General features: G+C 41.4%; 1 protein-coding gene across 2 annotated transcripts in view; it reads right to left on the bottom strand.

Moving 5' to 3' along the window:
• Window positions 1-23053, bottom strand: part of MICAL3 (microtubule associated monooxygenase, calponin and LIM domain containing 3) — a 141911-nt gene that overhangs the window by 93465 nt on the left and 25393 nt on the right. For both annotated transcript variants that reach the window (XM_063134836.1, XM_063134835.1), the window contains exons 8-20: window positions 21822-22079; window positions 21118-21233; window positions 18754-18880; window positions 16713-16806; window positions 15407-15554; window positions 15016-15212; window positions 12853-12965; window positions 11971-12033; window positions 10421-10594; window positions 9044-9136; window positions 3798-3893; window positions 1709-1765; window positions 573-686 (exon numbers count right to left, since the gene is read on the bottom strand). In XM_063134836.1, the coding sequence (XP_062990906.1) occupies window positions 573-686; window positions 1709-1765; window positions 3798-3893; window positions 9044-9136; window positions 10421-10594; window positions 11971-12033; window positions 12853-12965; window positions 15016-15212; window positions 15407-15554; window positions 16713-16806; window positions 18754-18880; window positions 21118-21233; window positions 21822-22079 (1650 nt within the window). The remainder of the gene's footprint in view (window positions 1-572; window positions 687-1708; window positions 1766-3797; window positions 3894-9043; window positions 9137-10420; window positions 10595-11970; window positions 12034-12852; window positions 12966-15015; window positions 15213-15406; window positions 15555-16712; window positions 16807-18753; window positions 18881-21117; window positions 21234-21821; window positions 22080-23053) is intronic.

Below are 23053 nucleotides of genomic sequence, written 5' to 3'. Positions count from 1 at the left end.
ATATAAAGGTTTCCAAGCCCATTTGGTGGTTTGGATTACTTCCTGGTTTCTTTTGTTTAGGACTACTCTTTAACAAGCTAATTTTATAGATTCTTGTTTCCAAAACCTAGTAAGTACCGCAGACACCGTTCCTCTCCAGTTTGGCAATGCAAAGCTCCACTAACACTACTTGAATCTGGCTGAAATCTTTGACAGCCTCTAACTTCTTCTATGGATATACAAATTCCACTCTTGATCAAGAGTGCCTTTAATTTCCTCCACACATAAACCACACTCCTTTTATTAGTGCAAGGAGCATCAATTGACGAACAGACAAAATAATGATTCAGCAAGTAGAAACATTTGTTAGTACATAACAGGAAACGTGGAATTATGTGTTCTTTGGTGGTGGGGGGGGGCTTTGCACACTCAGAGTGGTGGAAGATGTTCTCTTACAATGTGATAGTGTACTAATCAGCCATGAACACACGACATCTGATGCCAGCCATGTAACGGCTCAAGCAACCTTTCATTTCCCATTCTACGGAAATGCAAGCAGACACAAAGCGCCAGACAGACAGGAAGGCAGTCACCTGATGCCTGGTTGTTGGCCTTTGCTCCAGGAGGGCAGCCAGCTGGCTTGCCCTCTGCTCAATGGTAAGTGTGCGCTCTGGCACACGGTCATCTGAAAAGAACTGCCGGGATCTCTGCAGGGTAACGGATAAGGAAAATGAACAAAAGAGTACTGGAAGAGAATATTCACGGGGAAAGCACAGTAGTACGAACAGAAGCAAAGCAGAAAATGATGCCAGTGCCAGATAATTAAATGTCTGTACGTAAATAAAAATAATAATTTAAAAAGCAGGTGGAAAGAACCAGAGCTTAAGAAATCTTTTGGATAAGGTCTTCCTTCCTTCATCAAATGTGACCACCCTCATGTAGCACAAGCCACTTACAGTAGGACAATCTTATTCATGTCTACTCTAAAAGTCACATTGAATGTAAGGGGTAAGCAGTCACAGGGCTTAGAAAGCTGTGGATTGCTTATCCTATGGTGGTGGAAAAGGCAATTCTCTATCCTCGTGCCTCCAAAGCAGCAGCACCATCTAGTTGATACAAAATGCGGCTGTATTGTGGGTACCTGGAAGAGGCATGGAAGGCATGGGCAGCCGGGCAGCTGCAATATCAGTGGGGTGGGATGAGAACGGCAGGGACAGGAACTGAAATAGATGGATTTCCTTCCTCACTCCCCCTGCCACTCAAACTTTTAAGTTGGTTGCTTTGAAGAGTGGATGTATTGTACCACCAATCTGGCAGGCAAGTGAGGTGCTCAAAAGACCATGGAAGATAAGCAATGGCAAATGCAAGATTTTATGCTTCCCGCCCAAAGGCTCTTTCTGCTCCACTATAACATCTATTAAAAATAAAATGAAATGAAATGAAACAGGAAATGCTAAATTCACAGTACTGATACGTGGCAAATTGAAAAAAACAAAACACGTCATACTATCCAGAGTGGGCGGAAGCCTGAGAAGCAAGTGTTTCCGTGAATGTCACACACACAAAATTACTATTTTTAGAAACATTTTCAGCAGTGCTGCACTGGTGTGTTAGTATTACTAGCACATGGATAACTGCACGCCCTCCTCCCCCCGCTTTCCCAGTTTGCATAACATTCCCCCAAGATTGCACACGCCCTACTCATGCTGTTTTGCTCATGCCTTTTTACCCGTTGCTGGCTAGGACTCTGTTCTCCAGCCGGGACTGCATGAGGATCCCTGTTTGTCTGCAGGCAAAATAATTTCCTTAACAAACCCCACACACAAAAAAGACAGCATAGTTCAGTTAGGAAACACCCTACAAGAGAAACATTAAAACCAGTCCTGGAAAGGTTTTGGAGTTTGGCAAAGTTCATGTGGTTACTGTGCAGAAGATATTTATGCAGTTTTATGCAGAGCAGTTAAAAGTAACGCCTCACTCAAATTGTATTAGTAAATGGTGACATAATACATAATCTACACAGTGATACGAGAGGAGCAGGAAGAAGAGAAAGTTTCAAAGGAATGGTAATATTCGTGCATTAAAGTGTGCCTTGAAAAAAATCCATTTTATATGGGAATATTACTTTAGACATACATGTCTGTTGGGCTGAAGTCACCAGATTTATTTTTCGTACACAAGTTATTTTGAAAAGACTGGATTCCCCTTAGTGATAGCAGCAAACAAGGCTTCTGGGCTAGACTATGGGCCATAACTTACCATGCTCTGGAGCCTGCTCTAGTTAAGTATCACATTCATACAGGTATAGTTTTTATCAAAAACCTGTTATCTTCATGAAAAGAGCCTGATATACATATGCTATCACTATCCAGAGAATTCTATTAATTTTATGTGCTATGTAAAATAGCATTGTTTCATGCAACTTTCATTATGGTAAGTTACTATGTTCTGGCTTAACTCAACAATGCCACAAGATTCAAAATGGGAACATTTCTTTTTAAAATAAGAGTTAACAAGATGGAGTGATCTGGAAGCTAATTCCTCTTGAGGACCAAGCAGAGATTATGATCTGTGCCTCAGTTTTTCTAACCATGAGAATACCCATTTTTGCCTTATAACCAATGGCATCAAAATGAACACACACACACACACACACACACACACACACACACACACACACACACACATATATATATATATATATATATATATATATATATATATATTATTTTGCAAGAACACTGTTTCGACTCTGATGCCAGGCTTCCAATAATTGGGACACTCATGTAACTAGGGTGTTCTGATTTGAAGAAGCTGTTTGGGAGGAATATATGGAGGACATTAGCTGGGGAGGGTGACCAGAAAAGCCAAACAATGCAGCATGACATGCTAATTAGTGGTGGAGGTAAGTGGGAGCAGGAATAGAACAGCACACTAGAGAGAGTAAGGAAAATTGTAGCAGGATGGAACTTGGAAGCCCTCTGTGACCCAGATGACTGGAGAGCATCCTGACTGTCCCCAACCTCACAAGTAAAGATGCAACAGCAAAAGGGCTTACATCCCAGTAAATGGCAAGGTGTTCCCAAGACCTTGTTAATTAGTAGAGGGATCCTGGTGGTGTGGAAAGGAGCAGTGTTGCAGTAACTCCAAAATCACAGGGGTGATATAAGAACCTCCTTTATGTGTTCTTGTGCAAGTCACTGTCTTTCATGAGAAAGAGAGTTACAGTAAGTCTCTATTTGTAACCTACAACCCAGAGACAGGATGCACATAGGAATGTGCATTTCGTCAGTGGCAATAATTGGGGGCGAGGGGCATGTCCTGATGGTAAAAGTCCCATTGATAGATCACTCTCAGATATGAACAGGCAGGTGCCAATAATTTCAATGTGGTAGTTGAAGGTTCACAAAAGTGTTACGCTGTACTTTTCTTCCCACTACAATGTAAATCAAGCTACAGGCTATCACAAAAAGTCTAAGCTAAAATATAAGTAGTTTATTTGGGGTCTAGATATGTCACTCCTCTTATAGTAGCCAATATAAAAGCTGGGCAATACTAATAGTACCCTTTATTCATTTGGTATAACAACCTATTGCACACAAATAAAAATAACAGTACGAGAAGTTCTACTACATGAAATCAGAGGATGTTAAAAAGAAGTCTGGTCTGTTGCATGGCTTTGGGGAGCAAGGAGATCAAGAAACTTGCTGTCTTTTTATTCAGCTTATGGTGGAAAGTCAAAATAGAAAGGGCATGTGCTCTAGTCACTTGTGGAAGCAGGAAGGGAGAGAAGGACAGAGCATGCAGAAAGGAATCACCTGATGACTGGGGTACGATGGAGAAGTGCAAGTGGAGGAAGAGGAGAGCATGATCACTTTTTTGGGGCAGGTCCGAGAACGCTCCTTTTTCCTCATCTTTGTTTTAAAATAAGGGGGGAAAAGAGAATAATAATAGAGCGAGAAGAAACATGGTCATTCGTTCTGCTTACAGCAATGGCAAGGCCACAGACTAAGATTTACCCAAACCGCAGATGAAGCATTTCTGGATCGCTACCAGCTTAGGCTACAGATGTGGGGGTCTGTGGGTCTGAATGGCTTCCCATCACGCACAGAAAACTCAATTATCATGGAACAGCCTAACCTTTGGCTCAATAGAAAGCCAGCCTAGGTGCAAGGAATTTTTCATTCAACCACATGGCTGCCCATCTAAAGTTGTAAACTCTAAGAATAATTTTATTACCTCCTTTGCATTTTGTGTGAACTAAGCCTCAGAAATGCATCATCTGGAGGAAGATGACCTTGTTTCTCTTTCTCTGCTGTCAAGAAAGTATCAGCATGGCTGCAATTCAATATAGTGGAACCCACGAAGGGCTGTTTCCTTGCATGGCAGCAACAATATTTGAAGTCCCTGCTGGCTGCCTGTTACAGGATGCCTCATTAATCGGAATAGCTGAACTGACAGGTGTTCGGATACTCCTAATTTGGAATAAACAGGACTTCTAGGTTTTCACTGACGTAATTGAAATTTGAATAACCAAGATTCAAATAGGAGGAGTTCTGTTGTGCTGTTTTAAAAGCATCAGCACACAGCAGAACTAAAAAAAAAATGCAGTGTATATCAGCATTCATGCAATTGGTCCAGATACAGTTGATCTACTACAGAAATATCCTTCTCCTTCCAAATGAATTAAAGTGGATGAGGTGGAGTAGTTGAAATACAGAAAATGTTTTATTGCTGACCAAATGTATCAAATATATGCCAACCCTGCCAGTTTCCTGCTAATATAATGTATATGCATTTGGGGTAGGGGGTTAGTTTTCTCATACAAAGAGGCCTGTTAGATCAGAATAAGGCCTCTCTACTCAAGCATCCTGTTTGCCACATTAGCCAACCAGATGCTATGGGAAGCCTGCAAATCAGGACATCTGGACCTTCCCACTCACGTTACCCAGCAATGTGTATTCAAAGGCATCTGCCTCTGATCCCGGAAGTAGCACATATATACTACAACTAGTATATATTTGCCTAATCCCCTCTTAAAGCCTTCTAAGTTGCTGGTGAAAACTGCATCTTGAAGTAGCCAGTTCTATGGTTTAACTATGCACCGCAAGTCAAGCTGCAGCGCATTCTCTTCAGTTTTTTAATTTTCCTATTATGTTTTCCAAATTTTTAAGTATCAGCTCTGGGCTTCTATTTCCTTCAAATTTTGAGTTTGAACCCTTCTGCTCAGTAAAGCCAAAATACTTATCTGTATTAAAGATGATCCTTGAACACTTTTAATGCTACATAATTATAAGGCCTAGAAGGAATGATTTTTTTGGGGGGGGGTCGTTGTAGGTGATGAACACATTAGCTCTGCACATTTGGAATAATCCATGGGATACATAGGAGGATTGTGTCCATTCAAAATTATGGAGGGAAAAATCATTAAAATCACTCCACTGGCTGCCAATTAGTTTCCAGACGAAGTACAGGTTATTACATTTAAAGCCCTATATGTATGTGATTTGGGTCCAGGTTACCTGCATGATTGCCTTCCTCCATTCAATCCACCCTGCACACTCAGGTCCTTTGGAGAGAATTTACTCCAGTCAGCCAAAACTAGGCTGACAACTGTTACCCAGAAGACCTTTTCTTCTGCCGCCCCCAGACTGTGGAATGGTCTGCCAAGAGATTCGTCAACCTAACACGCTCTCCGAATTTAAGCCAGCCATAAAGACTAATCTCTTCCGGCAGGCCTACCCAGATGAATTTTAAACATAAGAGTTTTAAGATGTTCTAATCATTATTTTAATATTGTATTGGTTTTATATGGTCTTTTAATCAGTTTTATGCATTTGATTTATATTGTAAATGTTGCTCCCCACCTCGATCCAGAGGGAGAGGATGGTTATTATTATTATTATTATTATTAATAATAATAATAATAATAATAATAATTCATGAAGTCCACAAGCCTCACCTGCTGACTCCAAATTTTGCCAAGCCATGGTCCCTTCCTGCACCTTTTTAAAAACTGTAGCTAAGATGGTTATCATGGAAGGTAAGCAGAGGGTGGCTCTTCCGTCCTCCCGGTAACTTGAACACTGTTTTCCATTCTCAAGTAGGATGCATTTCTGAGTTCACAAAAAGCCAATAGTGAAGGATGCTCTTCAACTGAAGGAAGATTCCATATGACAGAAATCAAGCTGGTCGATGTACTTCTCTTCCATTTTGATAGTTGACTCTGGTTATTTCAACTCAAAGAGCTCTTTTGTTCTTATCAACGTCAGAGTGTGTGTTTGTTGCATATGAATTTCCTTCTAAGTAAAAGCCCAGGCCAATACACTCCTTGGCCTTCTTAACAACACCTTGATGTCCCCCCATCTACATCCCCAGATGTCAAACATGCAGCTTCCGGTTTCACAAACCTCCCACTCCACCACCCTGACACACACTCCCACTCCCACAAACAGAGACCCACAAAGTTCTGTTAGTATGCAAATGAAGAATGATGGAGTTAGTTCACTGGAATTTCAAAGAAAACACATTTATGAATATCTAGGATTTCTACCTCCCCTTCCCCTCATACAGCAAGACTGCAGATTCAGGTTTGTTTGGTTTTTAATAATGTCCAGTTTTTGTCAAAAGAGAGCAATCCAGGGATATTGAAAGCAATGGCCATCAAAACCTAATTATATTAGATAAGCATACACAGAACCTCTTGCAGGTAGTTTATTCCCATCGCTTTGGGAGCTTAAGAATTCATAGCATGATCATGAAGGTTTTCTGTAGAGAGCAGCATCCTCAAGATTTGGTTAAGAAGGCAGCCCAGCTGGCATATCTGTTGGTGGAGCAGTAGAAATGGAGACTGCATTTCCACAGGCAGTTTTGTGTGTGTTGGTTTTGTGTTTAAGAGTTCTTTCCTTAATTTGTATAGCCCACCTGATCCTAGTCTCACCCAAAGAAACAGGCCCTGATTCTTGTGGGGGAAGAAAATGAACATAAACAGTGCTGTCCCTGGACAATTACTCCTTGTCAAGTCACAAGGGAAAGCAAGCAAGAATCAATGTGATAATGACCTAATGCCACTCATTATTAAACACACACCTCTATCCATCAATAGATTTTGAATAGATTGTATTCCTTTCTGCCTCTTCCATTAGTATGCTACTGAAAAGTTCTTCACAGGATGGACTCTTTTCTTATGGTCCCCCATCCTATCCTGATGGCTCATTTTGGTGATCTGTTCTTCATTGATAAAGATAGTAACACTTCCTTACCAGCACTCTCTTCACAAAGAACAATCTTATGGAGACTGAAGTAAGATCCCAAAGAAGTTAGGTTTTGAAAAACTAACAATACGCATCATAGCTTTCAAATGACTGATTCCCCATGAGCACAGCAGAATACAGGCTAAAGATATCAATCAGTCTGGCTAAAAATAAAAGTGGCAAAACACATGTGTTAACTATTGTGTGAATGAGTCTGAAGGCTGCAACCCTGGGCATTCTTGTATTGGTAAGCCCAGTTCAGTTTAATACATTGAATTAAACATGCATAGGATTGTGCTATAAGACTCCCAATATTTTAATTACAGGCTAAAGCAAAATTCATACTGAAGGGTTATCTTTTTCAAATCCTCTTTCTGCATATCGATTACATGGTTCTCAGTACTGTAATCAGCACATGATTCCAAATAACTGTATAGTTTGAGCAGGGGCTGAATTGCCACATTTAAAAGTATCCTACTGACCTGGATAAACCCCTTCTGCCTTGGCAGCAACATGTAATTACTGAAACTAAGTTCACCTGATCAGCTGTATTGCAGGCTGGCGACCTTAACTTGTTTTTTATGAACCTGGGTGTTCAGCAGATGCAAAGTGAGGAAATAATATTAGAAGCAGTGTCACTATTACTCTTTCCTCATACCTAATCTGTTTGCTCCTGTAAATGTGAACATTACACTACAAAAAGTAGTACTGATACACGAGTAATCCTTGTGTTAACTGACTAAGTTATTTGAATTTGCTCATGTTAACACATGGGATGAGAAGACTTTCCAGCCATTAGATGATTTATTACAAAGAAACTATGTACTCAATGTTTAAAATAATGCTAGTATAGCAACCAAAAAACAAAATAGGAAAAGAGGATAAAATCTGATTCCTCAATTATCTCTTCGAGTTAGGCAAACTCCATTTTTTTAACTACAGTACAATGAAATTCTATTTTGAAAAATGATGAAGAGATAATGGTGAGAATGATGAAGAAAATCTTAGAGCAGTTTGCAGAAAGTTTTTGACACATAGCAAGAATTAATGTCACATCTGTAACAAATTGAATAAAGTTAATTTGGGGAAAGGAATTCCTCTGAAACAAGTGCAAGAATGGCAAAAATTTGTAACTGTGCCAAGGAAAGTGGACAGTTCACATTTTCTTGCTAACACTTCGATTGGTACACAGTAACTTCCACTTGCCTAATATGAGTCTTTGGGAAATCAGCGGTTCTTCCCAATTAATTCAGGAAGCACACTCCAGGAACTAGGTACATTTCGTTGTGGGTTGTTGCTGTTTTACTTCAGAAAAGAGGCTGATTCTCACATTATGTTTTCCGGTATTTAAATCTCCCTGAGCAAGATCCTCATGGATATTGGAATGTGTTAAAACATGTTATCTGTTTTTCCAGCCCACTCCCAAGCCCCCTGCAAAAGTAAAACTCTGGCTTACCCAAGTTGATAGGAAAGCAACTCTTATGTATAATGAAGAATGATTTTAATAAGGATTCTTTACAAGAGTTATCTCATGACTGAGCAAAGTCATGTGGATAAGATAAGAATTTGAGAGGACAATTTATGCTCAAATAGTCCCTAACTGCCAGAAATAAAAGTAAAGCAAAAGCTATTATGGTCCTTTGATATAAGCCGTTATACCTACATAGCAAATGACAAACAAGTCTCCGTCATAAAACAGTGCCTGTACACATGAATACTGGAGGTAGTTTGGTATGGAAAAGCAGCAGTCGATGGGGTGGTAGTTAGAAGTGGGGGTGAGTGTCACAGTCATTCATCCGGTTTTGTTTTACCTGTTTCCACTGAGGTATTTGGGCAAGGCGGCCCTGCTCTCGCGGTCGGTAGGCTGGCTGGCTGAGAGCACGGTCTTGATAAGGCTGGGCAGACTGTTGCATGCAGGTCATAGAGTAAGCAGGACGGAGGCCACGGAGGGCATTAACACAAAAGGCAAAACAAAACTCACAAAGAAACCCACAAAGGGATGGGGGGAAGATGTTAGATGGGGTTGGTCAGCAGACAGACATTTAGGAGGGAAAAAAACGGAGTAAAGAAAAATTAGTTGGCAAATAAAATATAAAATTATATGAAAGTGGAGAAAAGTAAAGAAAGAAAAAAAAAGGAAGATGGAAACTTATCCATGAAAGAAGGCCATCTGTCTCCTATTATTTGGACTGGTTATTTTAACAAGTTTAGGTTGGAACCAAAAGAAGTTTTCAACACTTAAGAGGAATAAAATTCCTAGAATTCTCTCCCAAACAATTCTGGGAGCAAAGGAGCTCATTAGTTCTAAAAAAAACAAGGGTGGTGGTGGATGTAGCATCAGAATCGTGCATCTTAGGAGAGCTTATTGGCTTCAGGAATGATTTTCTCTATTGCAAGACTTTTGTTAAATCTTGAATCCTTCTTCCTGAAGCACTGGAGACAGGCAGAACTGGAGAGGGCTCAAGAGCCAGCACCTGGGATAGAAGGCTCTTTGGGCACTCCTTGGCTTTGTTTTACTTTCATGCTCACATTGTGCCATATTAAGGGAAGGAGCAAAGTTTCCATTTTGCCTGTTTAGAGATGCTGGTCTTCCCTTGGAATGGATATCATAGCTTGCTTGCTTTCCTTAGCCATAGGGAATTGTTCCAATCCATGTACTCCTCGCGCTGTTGAAGGTATTTCTATCATGGTTCCACTTGCAACTCTGTCATTTTGCTTGCAGCACATGATAAAATGGATTGTGTGTGTCGATGAATAAAAATCGTTCTCTGCCATGCTCAAGCAAATTGAATTACAGCCAGAATGCCTGAGAGATGAAAGTCCCAGCTATCAGGATCCACTCTCCCAAACAAAAGAGCTGGTTATCACAACGAAAACTATGGAAACTCTTCCCATACATTAGAGAGATTGCAATATAGCAAGGATTCTCTATAGTCCGATAGTGCCCTTTCCCAAACTAGTACAGGACCAAAAGGGCTGGTAAAGTAGCGCATTTCCTTTATCCTAAAGACATTAAATCTATGGTAGGCATGTATGACTTATATGGGAACAGACAGATATCCTGGTCAAAGTCAAAATGACTTAAAGCCATCCCTCTGTGACCCCTGTCCCTAAATTAATATATATCCTACTAGCTAAACCATTGGCTGAGGTCCAAATTACATCCAACATGTAAAGCCCCTTCCTACCTGTCTTCGGATGCCTGTGGACTGCACAGGGGCATTCTCCTCAAATTTGGCCAGCAGCTGTGTTGCCATGGATTTCACTTTATTCTGATTCCCAATAGCAGCATCGATTCTTCTCTCTGTCAGGGCGCTTACCAGGGTGGGCCTCTCTTCTCGGTAGCTTCGGGAAGTGTCCTCCTGAAAATCGGTATATATTATACATTAACAGATTGACTTAAGAGGCTCTCTAATCAGCTCTGATTTTATGCATCACCCTGAGTTTTGAAATATGCTTTCTGTCTTTGCCAATTTGCCTTGCTTGCTCTGCTCATGCACATTCAAAACAACAGGAGTTTTAGCAACAAATTGTAAAACAGCCTTCCTCAACAGATGTTTTGGACTCCATGAGCCCCAGCCAGCGTGGCCAATGGTGAGCAATGATGGGAGTTGTAGTCAAAAAAATGTGGAGGCTGCAGGTTGCACAAGGCTCTTTCAAAGAAACAGAGGGGAGGGATCACAGAACAATGGCAGTGTAGATGCTTTGCACGCAGAAGGTCTCATTCAATCCCCACCATCCAGGTAAAAAGATCAGGTAATACGCAATGAGAAAGCCTGAAACCATGAAGAGCAAGGTAACTTGAAGGTAACTTGAAACCTGCCAGTCTGAGCTAATAGGCCTCCCTCCTGTCAAGTATTCAACAAGAATGCAAGGGCAGGAATCCCACCAACTCAAGGTTACAATTTTTAATGCACATCTCTCCGTCAAGATGCATTGCACATTTTCATATGTTCCCAAAAGCTCACCCACCCACAAACATTTCAAAGCAATGCTACCCAGGTATAGCATCTCTCATAGTATGCTAAGCCATGACCACACAGAGCCTTTTGCATTCAACACAACTACATCTCTCTACTTGTTTGGATGGATGACTTGTTTCACAAACATCAGATTGGGAGACACACACACCTCTTTCTGAGCTGTATCAGGTTGGGGCTCAAATGACTGAATAATCCTCTGTACAAAATTACTCCCTGAACAGTGAGAACTTGTATGGCAGGGAAAAGGCTAGGCAAGAATGTTTCTTCCCAATATTTAATTGTATGTATGCATGCATGGATATTAATTTTTTTTGCCTATTTTGATCATGGATGTTCCTAGGTACTGGCCCGGTTCACACGTAATGAGAAGCCACTATGGGTGAATTTCCCCATGAGGCTTCTCATTGTGGCGATAGCTGCTAGTCTGAAAATCCGAGTCCCAGTAGGGGCACCATAGCTTACTTCAAAACAGCCCATGGGTTCTGGGTGGATTGTCAACCACCTCAACAACCCACCTCCCTGGGTTCACAAGTAACAACAAGCTATGTCACATCCCTGCTGTGGCTCAAATATTCAAAATGGTGGCCACTGCCAAGATGACAAGGCCCACAGAGAAATTCACTCCCAATACGTTAACACCAGGTCACTGTGTACTGAATACATAGTGTGAATTAGACAAGGGTTGCCATCGGGAAAGATCCTGGCATGAAAAGAAAGACAAAAGGAAGAAACACAGCTGAAACAGTATTACTTACATCCTCTGACTGGCTTGTTTTCCTCCTCTTCCCTGCACCATCCAGATCTTTCTCTTTTTTATCCTAATCACAAAAGAAAAAAAGCCTGAGTCCCCCAACTGTTTAGCCTATAATACATCTGGTAAATGTACTGCAACGTTTGACTAAAACTGGTACCCAACTCTGCTTTTCCATCTAAAGCAGGGGTACAGATCCTCAGTCCCAGGGGCCAAATTAGGTCTGCCTGGGTCTCCCCAGATAGCCATGCCCCCTTCCTGTTTCCACCCTATTTCTCCTGACCACTGATCATTTGTTGGTTTTCCAGCCTTTGTGCAGTCCCTTACCCCTGCCAATTCTAAAAGATCAAAATGCTTCCCTTAAGGTTTAGTTACTGGCAGCCCTTTTATTACTACAGTTAAAATGGTATGGAAATTGTATTTAAATGTTATTTTTTCCATTTCTTTACGCAGATTTCTAACTGCCTCTTTGAAGCACATATTTTATATTTATTCTACCTTTCCAAAATTTGCCAAATAACTAACCACCTTATGGGAACCTTCCAACAAAGTAACAGATAAAATACTATTTTAACCCATGCAAACAGCTTTAAACATCTGACAACGGCCACCCTCTGTCTGAAGGATCAAGCCCCATCCTTGATTGGCACTGTCAAAGCTGACAACTCTGGTCTTCCTTTCAGAGCTGTACATGATTCCAAACACAGCACTGGAAACTGTGCACACAGCTTCAAGACCTGCATGTCAAGACGCAAGTCCTGGGAATGGAATATTATCACCCTTTCATATGTGTGCTATCCATAGCCCGCTAGGAGATGCTTACAGAAAGATGCTTGTTCCTGCATTCTAGACTTGAGCAAACATGACCACATAAAGACATTCCTACCTTTGGTGTTCGTTTCCGAGAGATGCTTTGCCCCAATTTGCTGAAGAAGGAAATGGGAGATTTGGTGCTAGCAATTAACGCAGCTTTTTCTTCTGCATTCAATTCCAGATTGTCTGTGAGCAGAAAGAAAAGATCAGTGGAGACATAATAAAATTAGAGATTTGAGAAGCATTCCCAAAGAGAATACCATTCTGAGCTTCGTTATGATTGCTTTATCCCATCCTTTCCACCCCTACGCCTTACACTTCCATTTGCCTACACTTTCTGCACAAGAAATCAACCCCCCATTCAATGGGCAGGTTCAAACGTCATACTAAGCCACCCTGTGAATAAGCCACAGTGAGTTGATTCTTCACAGGACAACCCCTCCTTCCCCACCTAGCTGGCTCTGGCACATATCCCAGGTGCCTTTGTGGCAGAACTTATCTTGTCTCTTCACTCTGCCCCCCTCCCTGCCCCTATTGCTACCCCTTTTTGTTCCCCGGCACTTTTGTTTTCGTTACTTCAAGAGTACGCAAAAGGAGTTGTATCATCATCATCCCTTTGCAAGTTCAACTGTCTAATATATGTAGCCTTGTCTTGTCAATTTCTTAGTATGTTTCAGCTGTCAAAGGGAGTGCTGAAGTGATAAAAAGAGGAGCACCATAAAGGGTGGGGGGGACCAATATCTGCCACTTGGCAATATCATCCTCTGGCTTTTACATATTGAACTGTCACCTGTCAGTGTCCTCCTCCCATTCAACATTTTCCCGAGTTCCTTGCAAGTCCAGAAAGGGGTGATTATTTGTTCCCTCCCTTTTCACTGCTTTTTCAGAGCAGTCACTGAAACATACAAGGAAACTGGCAAGGCAGGGCTACACACCTGGGACAAGCAAAAGTGCAATCCTGCGGAGGAACAGGAGAAATATAGATTTAAAAAACCACAACCACATTTGCGTACTCCCGAAGCCACCCAAATTTAAAAAAACTGATGGCGAACAACTGATGGTTCCTCCAAAGTGCAATTTGGGCATCGACGGAGAAGGAATCAGTGGCAAGGGAGGCTGGAGGCGGCACTGATGAGATTGTAAAGAGTGGCACAAGCTTTTTGCCGCTTCTGTTGGACGGCTCTGTAGCTGATCCCAGCAACCCACAATAAATGTTCTATTTCAGGTTTGGTCAACACGACAACCCACCATGGATACAAACAACTCTACAACAAGCCATGGGTTCCAAGGGTGGAGTCACAAAAATTAAGCCAGACTGCAGAGAATGTGCTGGGTTCAGATGACACAACCAGCCACCATGGTTGGCTGCCCATGGTGGGTTGCCGTGTTGTGCAAACCCAGTCAATCTCTTTTCCATTATTGAAAATGCTTTTCACCTGACCATTCAAAATCAATGTTTGGCTGCCTTCCTTAACAAGTCAATCAACGGGCAAAAAGAAGGAAGAGATGAGAGTACTGTGAATATTCAGCAAGCACAATGTAGCCAGCACTTGCTTTTAATGATTACATCAATTTCATTTAAAGTGGTTATTGTAGAATTTATTCAGCATTCACAACATATACAAGTGAACCGTCAAGGCATTGCTGCTGCTACTATTATTCTTCTGGTTAGTGGTTAGAATGGTTGCATAAGCCACTACTTCTTACTCAGGCAACAGTGTCCTTCACCCAATTATGAGAGCCCACAGATTTCTTTGAAGAGGAAGACTTCGCCAACACAACTTGTAATATTGCCCCACTGTTCTTACTGAGCCCATGGCATTTTTGTCCTACTTGGTTGTAAAACTCTGGGCAGGTCTAGTCAGAACAGTCCTACACAGTTCAGCAACACTGTAAAAGTATCCCAGGGCTGAAAGGGCAGGACTTGCTGGAAAGTTAATGGGACTTTGGCAATAACAGCAAGGTCACTCCCCTCCTGCCCCACCATCTTAGAAATATCCCAGTCCGAGATACTTTGCAGGGCAGACTTCCACCTTTTCTTGTGGGTTACCAATTCAATACATTTTGTGCACTTTTGCTGCACTGATTTGATAAGAAAAATGATCTAAGCTTGAACACTAAGGCGTGGGTGAAGCTCTGGAGAATATAAAGCCCTCAAGAACAGAACAGAACCAGCTGACTGAATATTGCAATGCTCATGGCAATGCTTCTACCAGGTATGTCCTAGGCCCCTTACCACTAGAAGGGAGGGAGTCCTTGAACATCTCGTAGAACTGGCTGAGATACATGACCATGGACAGCTTGTCTGGTTCACCAACTGATGCCATATCTTTGCCAGTCATGATGGGAGAGATTCCAAACTCCTTCTCAGCGATATCAAATGCCAGCTGGTTATTCTTTTCTACATTGTGTTCGTCTAGAGAATCAAAGTCTCTGGAAGGGGGAAAAAATAGGTTGTCTAACAGTTAACAGGGTTATGTTCTTTCCATTCACAAGTCCTTTGGAAACATCTGCCCCATTCCAAATAACGATGGTACCACCAGACCTTTGAACATTATATCCCTCCCCAGCAAATCGGACAAAATGGCAAGAGGACGTGCTTCCCAATTTTAAGTCCAGTGACTTACATGAGGTCAGGGCGATATCGATGGATAATGGCACACAGTGCTAGGCCACTCTTCCAAGACATTGTAAGATCCGTTACATTAACACCAGAATATCCATCCGTCTGCCTCTGACACCAGCCCAGTAGTTTGCTAGAGCGAGCCACCGACTCTGAAAGCAATATTGAAAAATGTTGGTCCTTTGACCTGAACACACAATTGTTATTCTAGATAATCAGCACTGTTACCTAACAAAAAATGGCATCCTGGAGTTATAAAAATGCAACATTCTGTGATGGATCCCCACCAATACACAGACAACTCTAGATAAATGCCCACCCCACCCCCAAGTCTCTGCATAAGTCTGAGAATGCAGACTGTGTTCATAAAAAACTAAAGGGATCTTGACGTCACCAACGGTCAGGTTTGGGCCTCTATGCAGCTTAAGAAAATAGCTGGGCAATACCTGCCATGACACAGTCTCTGAACAACAGGCCCAGCCGCAGACACTCCCTGCTCAAGCCAAGCACCACCGCTTAATACACGTGAGGTGAGGGACAAACACTGCCTTTCTCCAAACTACGTGGAGAAAGAGGTTAAATGGAGGAGGATTTCAATAATAAAATAATGCACTGTAAATTATATGTGCTGAGGTGAATTATTGTCAGAGTGGGTGCTAAATGAATAAACTTCAGGTGATAAATGCCAAACAGACATGTGGGATTTTTGTGGTAGTTAAAACAAAATAATTAAAATTTATTTTAAAAGTTCATAAGCTTTGTTTCAAAATCAAACATTTAAAAACCTTTTTGAAACCTCTCATCCAATCCTTTCACCCATTCACATACACACTTTCCTGTCACACACACATTCACTCTTGAATTTTATTATCAGTATTGTTTATTTTACACAAACTGTCTATCTGCACACCCCACTCAAAAGACACCACTCTCTATACTGAACCTCAAACTTTCCAGAATCCAAGTAGTCTGCACACAGAGAGCTAAAGCACTAAAGGCTAAGACTCTAAGAGTACCTAAAAGTCTCTCCCAATCCCCTCAGTCATTCCCTTATGTATCACTCCTCCCCCTTCCTAAGACATTCAAACTCCACCCACTCAGGTCAACATTCTAAGCACCACAGACTTACCAATTCCAGCAGACATGCATTAGGGAACTCACTTTTGGGGTGTAACGCCACAATACCCATCTAAAATTCAATGCATCATTTAAGATCTCACCACTGATGGCAGCTGGCATAGATTCAATGAAGGAAAAGATAAGGGAGGGAGAAAGCAACATCCAATGAATGGGATCGAACTGGACCTTACCATTCCGTGACAACTTTGGGGTCCTGGAGTTCACCAAGTTCTCTATCTCCAGGTGAATATCTTTCAAGTCACCTGTATCATACAAATGGCGTACCTGTAGCAGTTCAAAAGGATTAGACATATCACATCAGACTTTGAAGAAGGATATAAAAAGAAAGCATTTGTTCAATGACACAGGTGTGAACAAACTGTGTAATTACTGCAGCACAGCAAAAGCTAGGAATGTTGTATTATCCTCAATTCCTGCTGTTTTGAATCATCACTGAGCTTAACTTGCATATATCTGATCTTTGCACAGAAAAACCTAGGCATTTTATGGCATTTAGCCCAACTGATTAAACCTTTTTTCTCCTCTAGAGTCTATACTCAAATCAACAGACAGACCTAGTATTTATCCATTTACCATGAGAACTGCAGGATCATAGGTAAATCACTGCAACAATCCACAAACAATTATCACATACTGAAGTAGAGAGGGGGAAGTATTTCAACCAATAAACCCTAAAAAAATTCTATGCCACACTCTTCTTATTATTATTATTATTACTATTATTTTTTCTATATTACCCAATAGCCGAAGCTCTCTGAGCGGTTTACTCCCTGGGCGAATAAAATGTCCTTCCCAAGTTGTCACAGCTGTACTATCTGCCTGCCCTCATTATTTAAGCATTCAATTACAAAGCAGAAGAGTACAAAAATAATACCCTTTATTATTTAAAATATACCCAAAAAAGTACATTTTAGTATAAATCAGGTACTGGGGAACATGGGCAGGAAGGTGCTGTTTCACCCATGTCCTGCATGTCGATTCCTGGTCGACAGATGGATAGCCAACAGTGTCAACAGTGTTGGACTAGATGGACCCTTGGTCTGATCCAGCAGGGCTCTTCTTATGTTCTTAAGTACATAAATCAACACCCTTGCTGGGATTCAGGAAGGGCTGCAATACTCTGTGTGTGTGTGTGTGGCTATGTTTTTGTGGCTGATGCATTGTATTATTTTAATGTTGTAAGCAGACTGTTTTATACGTGTTCACCCACTTACTACTGGAAAAGCAGCATATAAGTATTGAACATAAATGAATAATAAATAAATTATGGCAACTTGAGAGAAGAGATGGGGAAACTGATTTATGCTGCACGAGTGACAGGCATTTGCTGTTGTGCCTCAGCTTGGGATAGAGTGGAAAGGAGGAACAGCTGAGCCTGGGAGTGTTTGCGGAGGGGCCCTTCAAAGGAACAGGCAGAAGCCGGCAGCAGGCGAATGCAGCTGACCACAACCCCTAATCACCATTTAAGACATGCAAGGGCCCCTGAGCAATGCTGGAAGCAACTGTTGTTCTTCGGTGCATCTACCCTTGTTCCTTGTAGACCAGCTTCTGAAACTTGCCTAAATGTAACCTGATCTTGGACTGGACTCTGACTACTCTTTGGCACATTCCTGAATCCAGTATTGTTTGACCTGGTTTCTGATAGATACTTTTGGCTTTTGACCTTGGACTGTTTATTGACTTTTCCCGCCTGCTTATCTCTCTAATGTCAGTGAATTACGACATTTGCTTTTCCACACCAAGCCATTTAGTACATGAATACTTATGGATACAACTAGCCCTCCCTCTTCTCATGATTACCCATTTGACTTCATTTCTGCCTGTTCAAGTTGCCCCATACCTCTCTGTTGACTCCACATATTTCTGATCTAGTTTATTTGCTTTTCTCACATGTACTGACACGTCTCCTTTTCAAACTATATTTTTTTAAAAGTCCTGTGCAATTTCACACCTACACACACACACACACACCAGAGTTCTTCACCCTACCAGCCCATATTTCAGATTTCTGACTCCCCCATGTCACCCTCCCATCTTCACCCATTCAAAACCATGACCGGCCTGCACTTCCAGCAATTGCTTCCACACCTGATCAAAGGTACAGTCAGCAGACAATTAGAGATGAAGACAGTGCAAGACAATCACATCAAGGAAACACAGGATCCACATTGCATTAAGTGTACTAGAAGAGCTCAGGATTGACGTAATTACCTGGTTTGGCCGTAGGAAGTTGACGTTGATGTTTGGATACCGAGTGACAGGATCAATGCAGTACTGGCTAAAGTTCTTGCTCACATTCTCAGGGGTTGTCTGAGGCAGCAACCTATAGATACTCTCTCTAGAAAAGAAGAGACATTGAAGCTGGCTCAATGACGTAAAACAGTGCCCAGTCAATGCCTTTGACAGCAGCCATATTTGGGCAGAATTACTTTGTCCTGTTTGGTGTATGGCATAACTGTCTTCACCATATATGGCACACAGTTATCATTTTTTGATTGCCTTGTAGAATAAATAACTCTGTGGCATATATGAACAGCTAAACGTGTGGCACTCTGTATTTAAAAAATCACTTAAGATTAGTAGTGTCCTTTCTGAGTCTTAAGTATTGCAAAGCACACTGAGGTTTAAACTGATTATATTTAGGTTTCAAGCAATCCCTCATGAGCTGGTTGTCTAGGCCTAGCAACTCAAGATGCACTTTTTCCATTCAATGAAAAAGTTCAAATACAAAGCAGCCAACGTTGGTTATATTCTTATTTCTGTTTCATCCAAGCTGTGTTTGGCCATCAGCAGGTGAGAAAGCCTGACATATGTGCACCTGCTGGATGTATCCTTGCCATGCAAAACAAAAGATATTGTCCCTGATAAGCAGCACTCTGCCGTGCAGTTTTTAAAAACACAGAAACAATCTTTGAGGCCATGTATTGCCACAGTCTTTTTGGATTGTTGGAAGGAATCACAGGTTGAGTGTCAACAATATTCAAAGGCAGTTAGGGCCAAAACAATTACTTTAAATCTGTGTCAAGCAGCTATACTGTTTTTTGTTTCATTTTTAATCCAGACTAGTCACAGGAGCCCCAAATTCTGACTGGGAGGTAGGGCGGCTTTTAAGATCCAGATTGGGTGCCCTGCACCTACTCTAGAGTAAAAACTGAACAAAAGACATAGCTGCTAGATACAAATTTAAAGTAATGTCTGTTTTGGCTCTTAGAAAAGACAGGAGACTGAGATTCGTTTAGAGTGAGCTGAGCTCGTTTAGAGTGAGCTGATGGTGTGGGGCGGGGTGAGTGAAGAGCGTTCAAGCTGTCTGTGAGGGAAGGATAGTCATCTCTGCCTCTTCTATAAGCGTGAACTAAATTTCTTTCCTAAATCCCACCTGTGCTCAGGCATGACATCAGATATTAGTAATGCTGTTACACAGTGGGACAAGGAGCGAAATCCAACTCAGAGAAGAACAGCTCCAAGCTTTAATTACATTCTTGTTTGGCTCCAAAGCCTTTTAAGGTAGGAAAGTTCACAATTGCTGGTTTTAGGTGATCAGTCTCTGCAACAATATGAATAACTAGTACAGTCTGGACCTCATCTCATCCCGTTTTACCAATTATGCTTTAATTATTTTCTACCTCCAAATACCAAGATGGGATGTGGGATCAAATCAATGAATGATTTGTTCCCTATGATTTCAATGAATGAAATGAAATGCAATCCACTTCCTCAGTTTGGAAGCTCACTAAGGCTACAATCTAAGCACACTTACCTGGGAGTAAGTCTCACTGAGCTCAGTGGGAATTACTTCTGAGTAGATATGCATAGGACTGCACTGAGAGTGTAATAGGGCCAGTCTCTCTTGCCACCTAACCTCTCATATAGGATCATTATTTTATAGGATGAAAAGGCTCCGAATTATTTTTTGTTGAGTTGGATTTTTGTGCATATACATAAAGTTACTAACGTCTGTAGGTGAAAAGGTGTGGAACTAACATGAAATACAACAATGCGGGTTCAGAATTAAAGCTGATTCATACATACGTATACATCACATGATTACCACCCCATTTATTTAATTTAATTAATGTATAGTCCACCTTTCCAGCAAAAAAATAGCACTCAAGTCAGCTAACAACAAAATCCAGATTAAAAACAAAATCTTAATTATAATATAAAGCACAATTAAAAACAGTAGAAGAAATAAACAGCACCAATCCATGAATAACTACTTCAGCTTATGTGCCAACCAAAAGCTTGCCTGAATAAAAATGTTTTTTTTGCTGCCGGTAGAAGGACAACAGAGAAGCAACTAACCTAGCCTCCTTCAGCAGGGAGTTCCAGAGTTCCAGAGCCTGGGAGCAGCCAATGAAAAGGCCCTGTCTTATCCCCCAACTAAATGTGCCTCTGATGGTGGTGGTACCAAGAAAAGGGCCTTCCTTGAAGATCTTAAAATCTGGACAAACTCAGGTTGATGTGTGAAGGAGCTACCAGACAGAACCATATTCTCCCACATCTGGAGTCAGTTCACATTTGTTTCCCACTCCCACCCCAACACACACACACACACACACACAAGCATTTTATTACCTCTCTGCAAGGACCTCCAAAGGGCTTGTTCCCAGTGACCAGCTTCGTACCATCCAGGCAGAATCCATGGCAGCAAGAAAGCCCCTGGCTATTCCAGTTCCCATTGGCCAGAATGGCTGGAAGTATAAAGAGATGGTAAGTAGATTGGGGGTGGGGAGAGAGGAAAATCAAAAGAATAACCTTCCTGAGAATACTGGAGAAATTGACATATCACAACCCTCTAAGGCCCAAACTCCCTCTGAGCCTACCCGTACACTACGCTCAACATCTAAGGTCCTCCTCTGGGCGCCTACTCCAAGGGAAACTCAGAGGACATCAACAAGGGAAAGGGGCTTTTCTGTGGTGGCCCCCAATATGGAACTATCTCCCTAATGAGGCCCGCCTGGCGCCAACATTGTTATCTTTTCAGCACGAGGTCAAGACTTTTATTTTCTCCCAGGCATTTAACAGCATATGTTGAGTTTTAACTGACTCCATAACTAGCTTTGGCCTGGCTGAGTGTTTAAAAATTGTTTTAAATGTTAGCTGTTTTATGCTTTTATGGTTTTACATTTTGAATATTGATTTTTAATGTTCATTTTTTTTAACCTTTGTAAACTGCCCAGGGAGCTTTGGCTATGGGGCGGTATATATATGCAATAAATAAAATAAAATAAATAAATAAAACAAGGAATTGTTATAAGCAAGGCATTTAAAGAACAAACCTCTAATAGACTGTCTCCAACCAATGCAACCAGCAGCTGGTGGCCATTCACCTCTCGAACCATGGCTGCGTTCTCTGAGGCATACATGCACGTGAAGTCAAACATGGCCACATCAGGCTGTCCATAGTGGTTAATGGCGAAGTCAAGTGATGGCAGCTGCTGATTGGTTGAGAAGTCGGCAGCTTCCCTGGCGTAGTTGAGCAAAGCCTCCTGGTCCACATTCTCTCGTGAAAGTAGTAGTTCTGTGTCGGCATAGTCCTGCCAGACCAGACAAAAAGGATCACAGAATGCAAAACGGTCCAAAGGCACATGTGCCATCTGACTGCTAAAGCCAAGCAGGCCTGGCTAGATAAACTATCCAGATGGGAAACTTCTTAGGAAGTATTTGTAAGCTGTTCTTTAACTGAAGAGCAGAGTATAACAGAGTTTAGGTAAGAACTGTGCCAGTCGGTGGAGATGCACAGGTCGCAGGTGAACTTTGGCATTTCAGAGAAATAGATTATTTTCAGCACTAATATTTTCCATCATGGGCCACAGAACCTACTGACTTCAGTAGCATCTCTTATTCAGATTATATTAAACAACTATCTGATCCATATTCTGATGGAGAAAAAAACCTCTCCTGTTGCGCTTTATACACAGCAGTATACATGCTTTATCCTGGATGGAAGTTAACTGCATGTACAAAGCAGCAGCCCCCAGCAAACTCTACCGCTCGTAAGACCTCATTGTCAATTGCACTTGCCTCCCAAGACTACTGAAGGTCCTATTATCAGAAGCCTTACATCCACATGCACTGAGCTTCCATGTTTTGGCAATGGCTTCTGGGAGACTTTAATTGCCACATTGCTTGTCATCTTTTCGCTTCATGACCTAATGAGCTCTCTTTGCTTTTAGTCTATGATATATTAAATATTCAGCTGGTTCAAACACTGCCCAAAAAGACTGACATGACAGCCAAAAGTCAGGAAAATAGTTCAAATTACAGCAATGGAACGATGGTGCAAGAGCAGTTTCCACTGCATATTTATTTAAGTATTATCAATATTTATATTCCAGCCCTTTCACATCATAAAACCAAGGCAACTGGCAAGAATTAAGATAAAACCCAAAACTTCAATAAAACAAATCCTAATTTATAAAATTGAAACCAGATGATGATTAATTTCTACTGGAGATATGTACATGCAATTTGCAGTGGTTTGCACATAACACTAACTCATGATTTATTT

Source organism: Elgaria multicarinata, chromosome 9 (genome assembly GCF_023053635.1).
Source record: "Elgaria multicarinata webbii isolate HBS135686 ecotype San Diego chromosome 9, rElgMul1.1.pri, whole genome shotgun sequence".
Classification (NCBI taxonomy): domain Eukaryota; kingdom Metazoa; phylum Chordata; class Lepidosauria; order Squamata; family Anguidae; genus Elgaria; species Elgaria multicarinata.
Note: the sequence above shows the minus strand (reverse complement) of the source record. Positions and strands in the feature narration are given on the sequence as shown.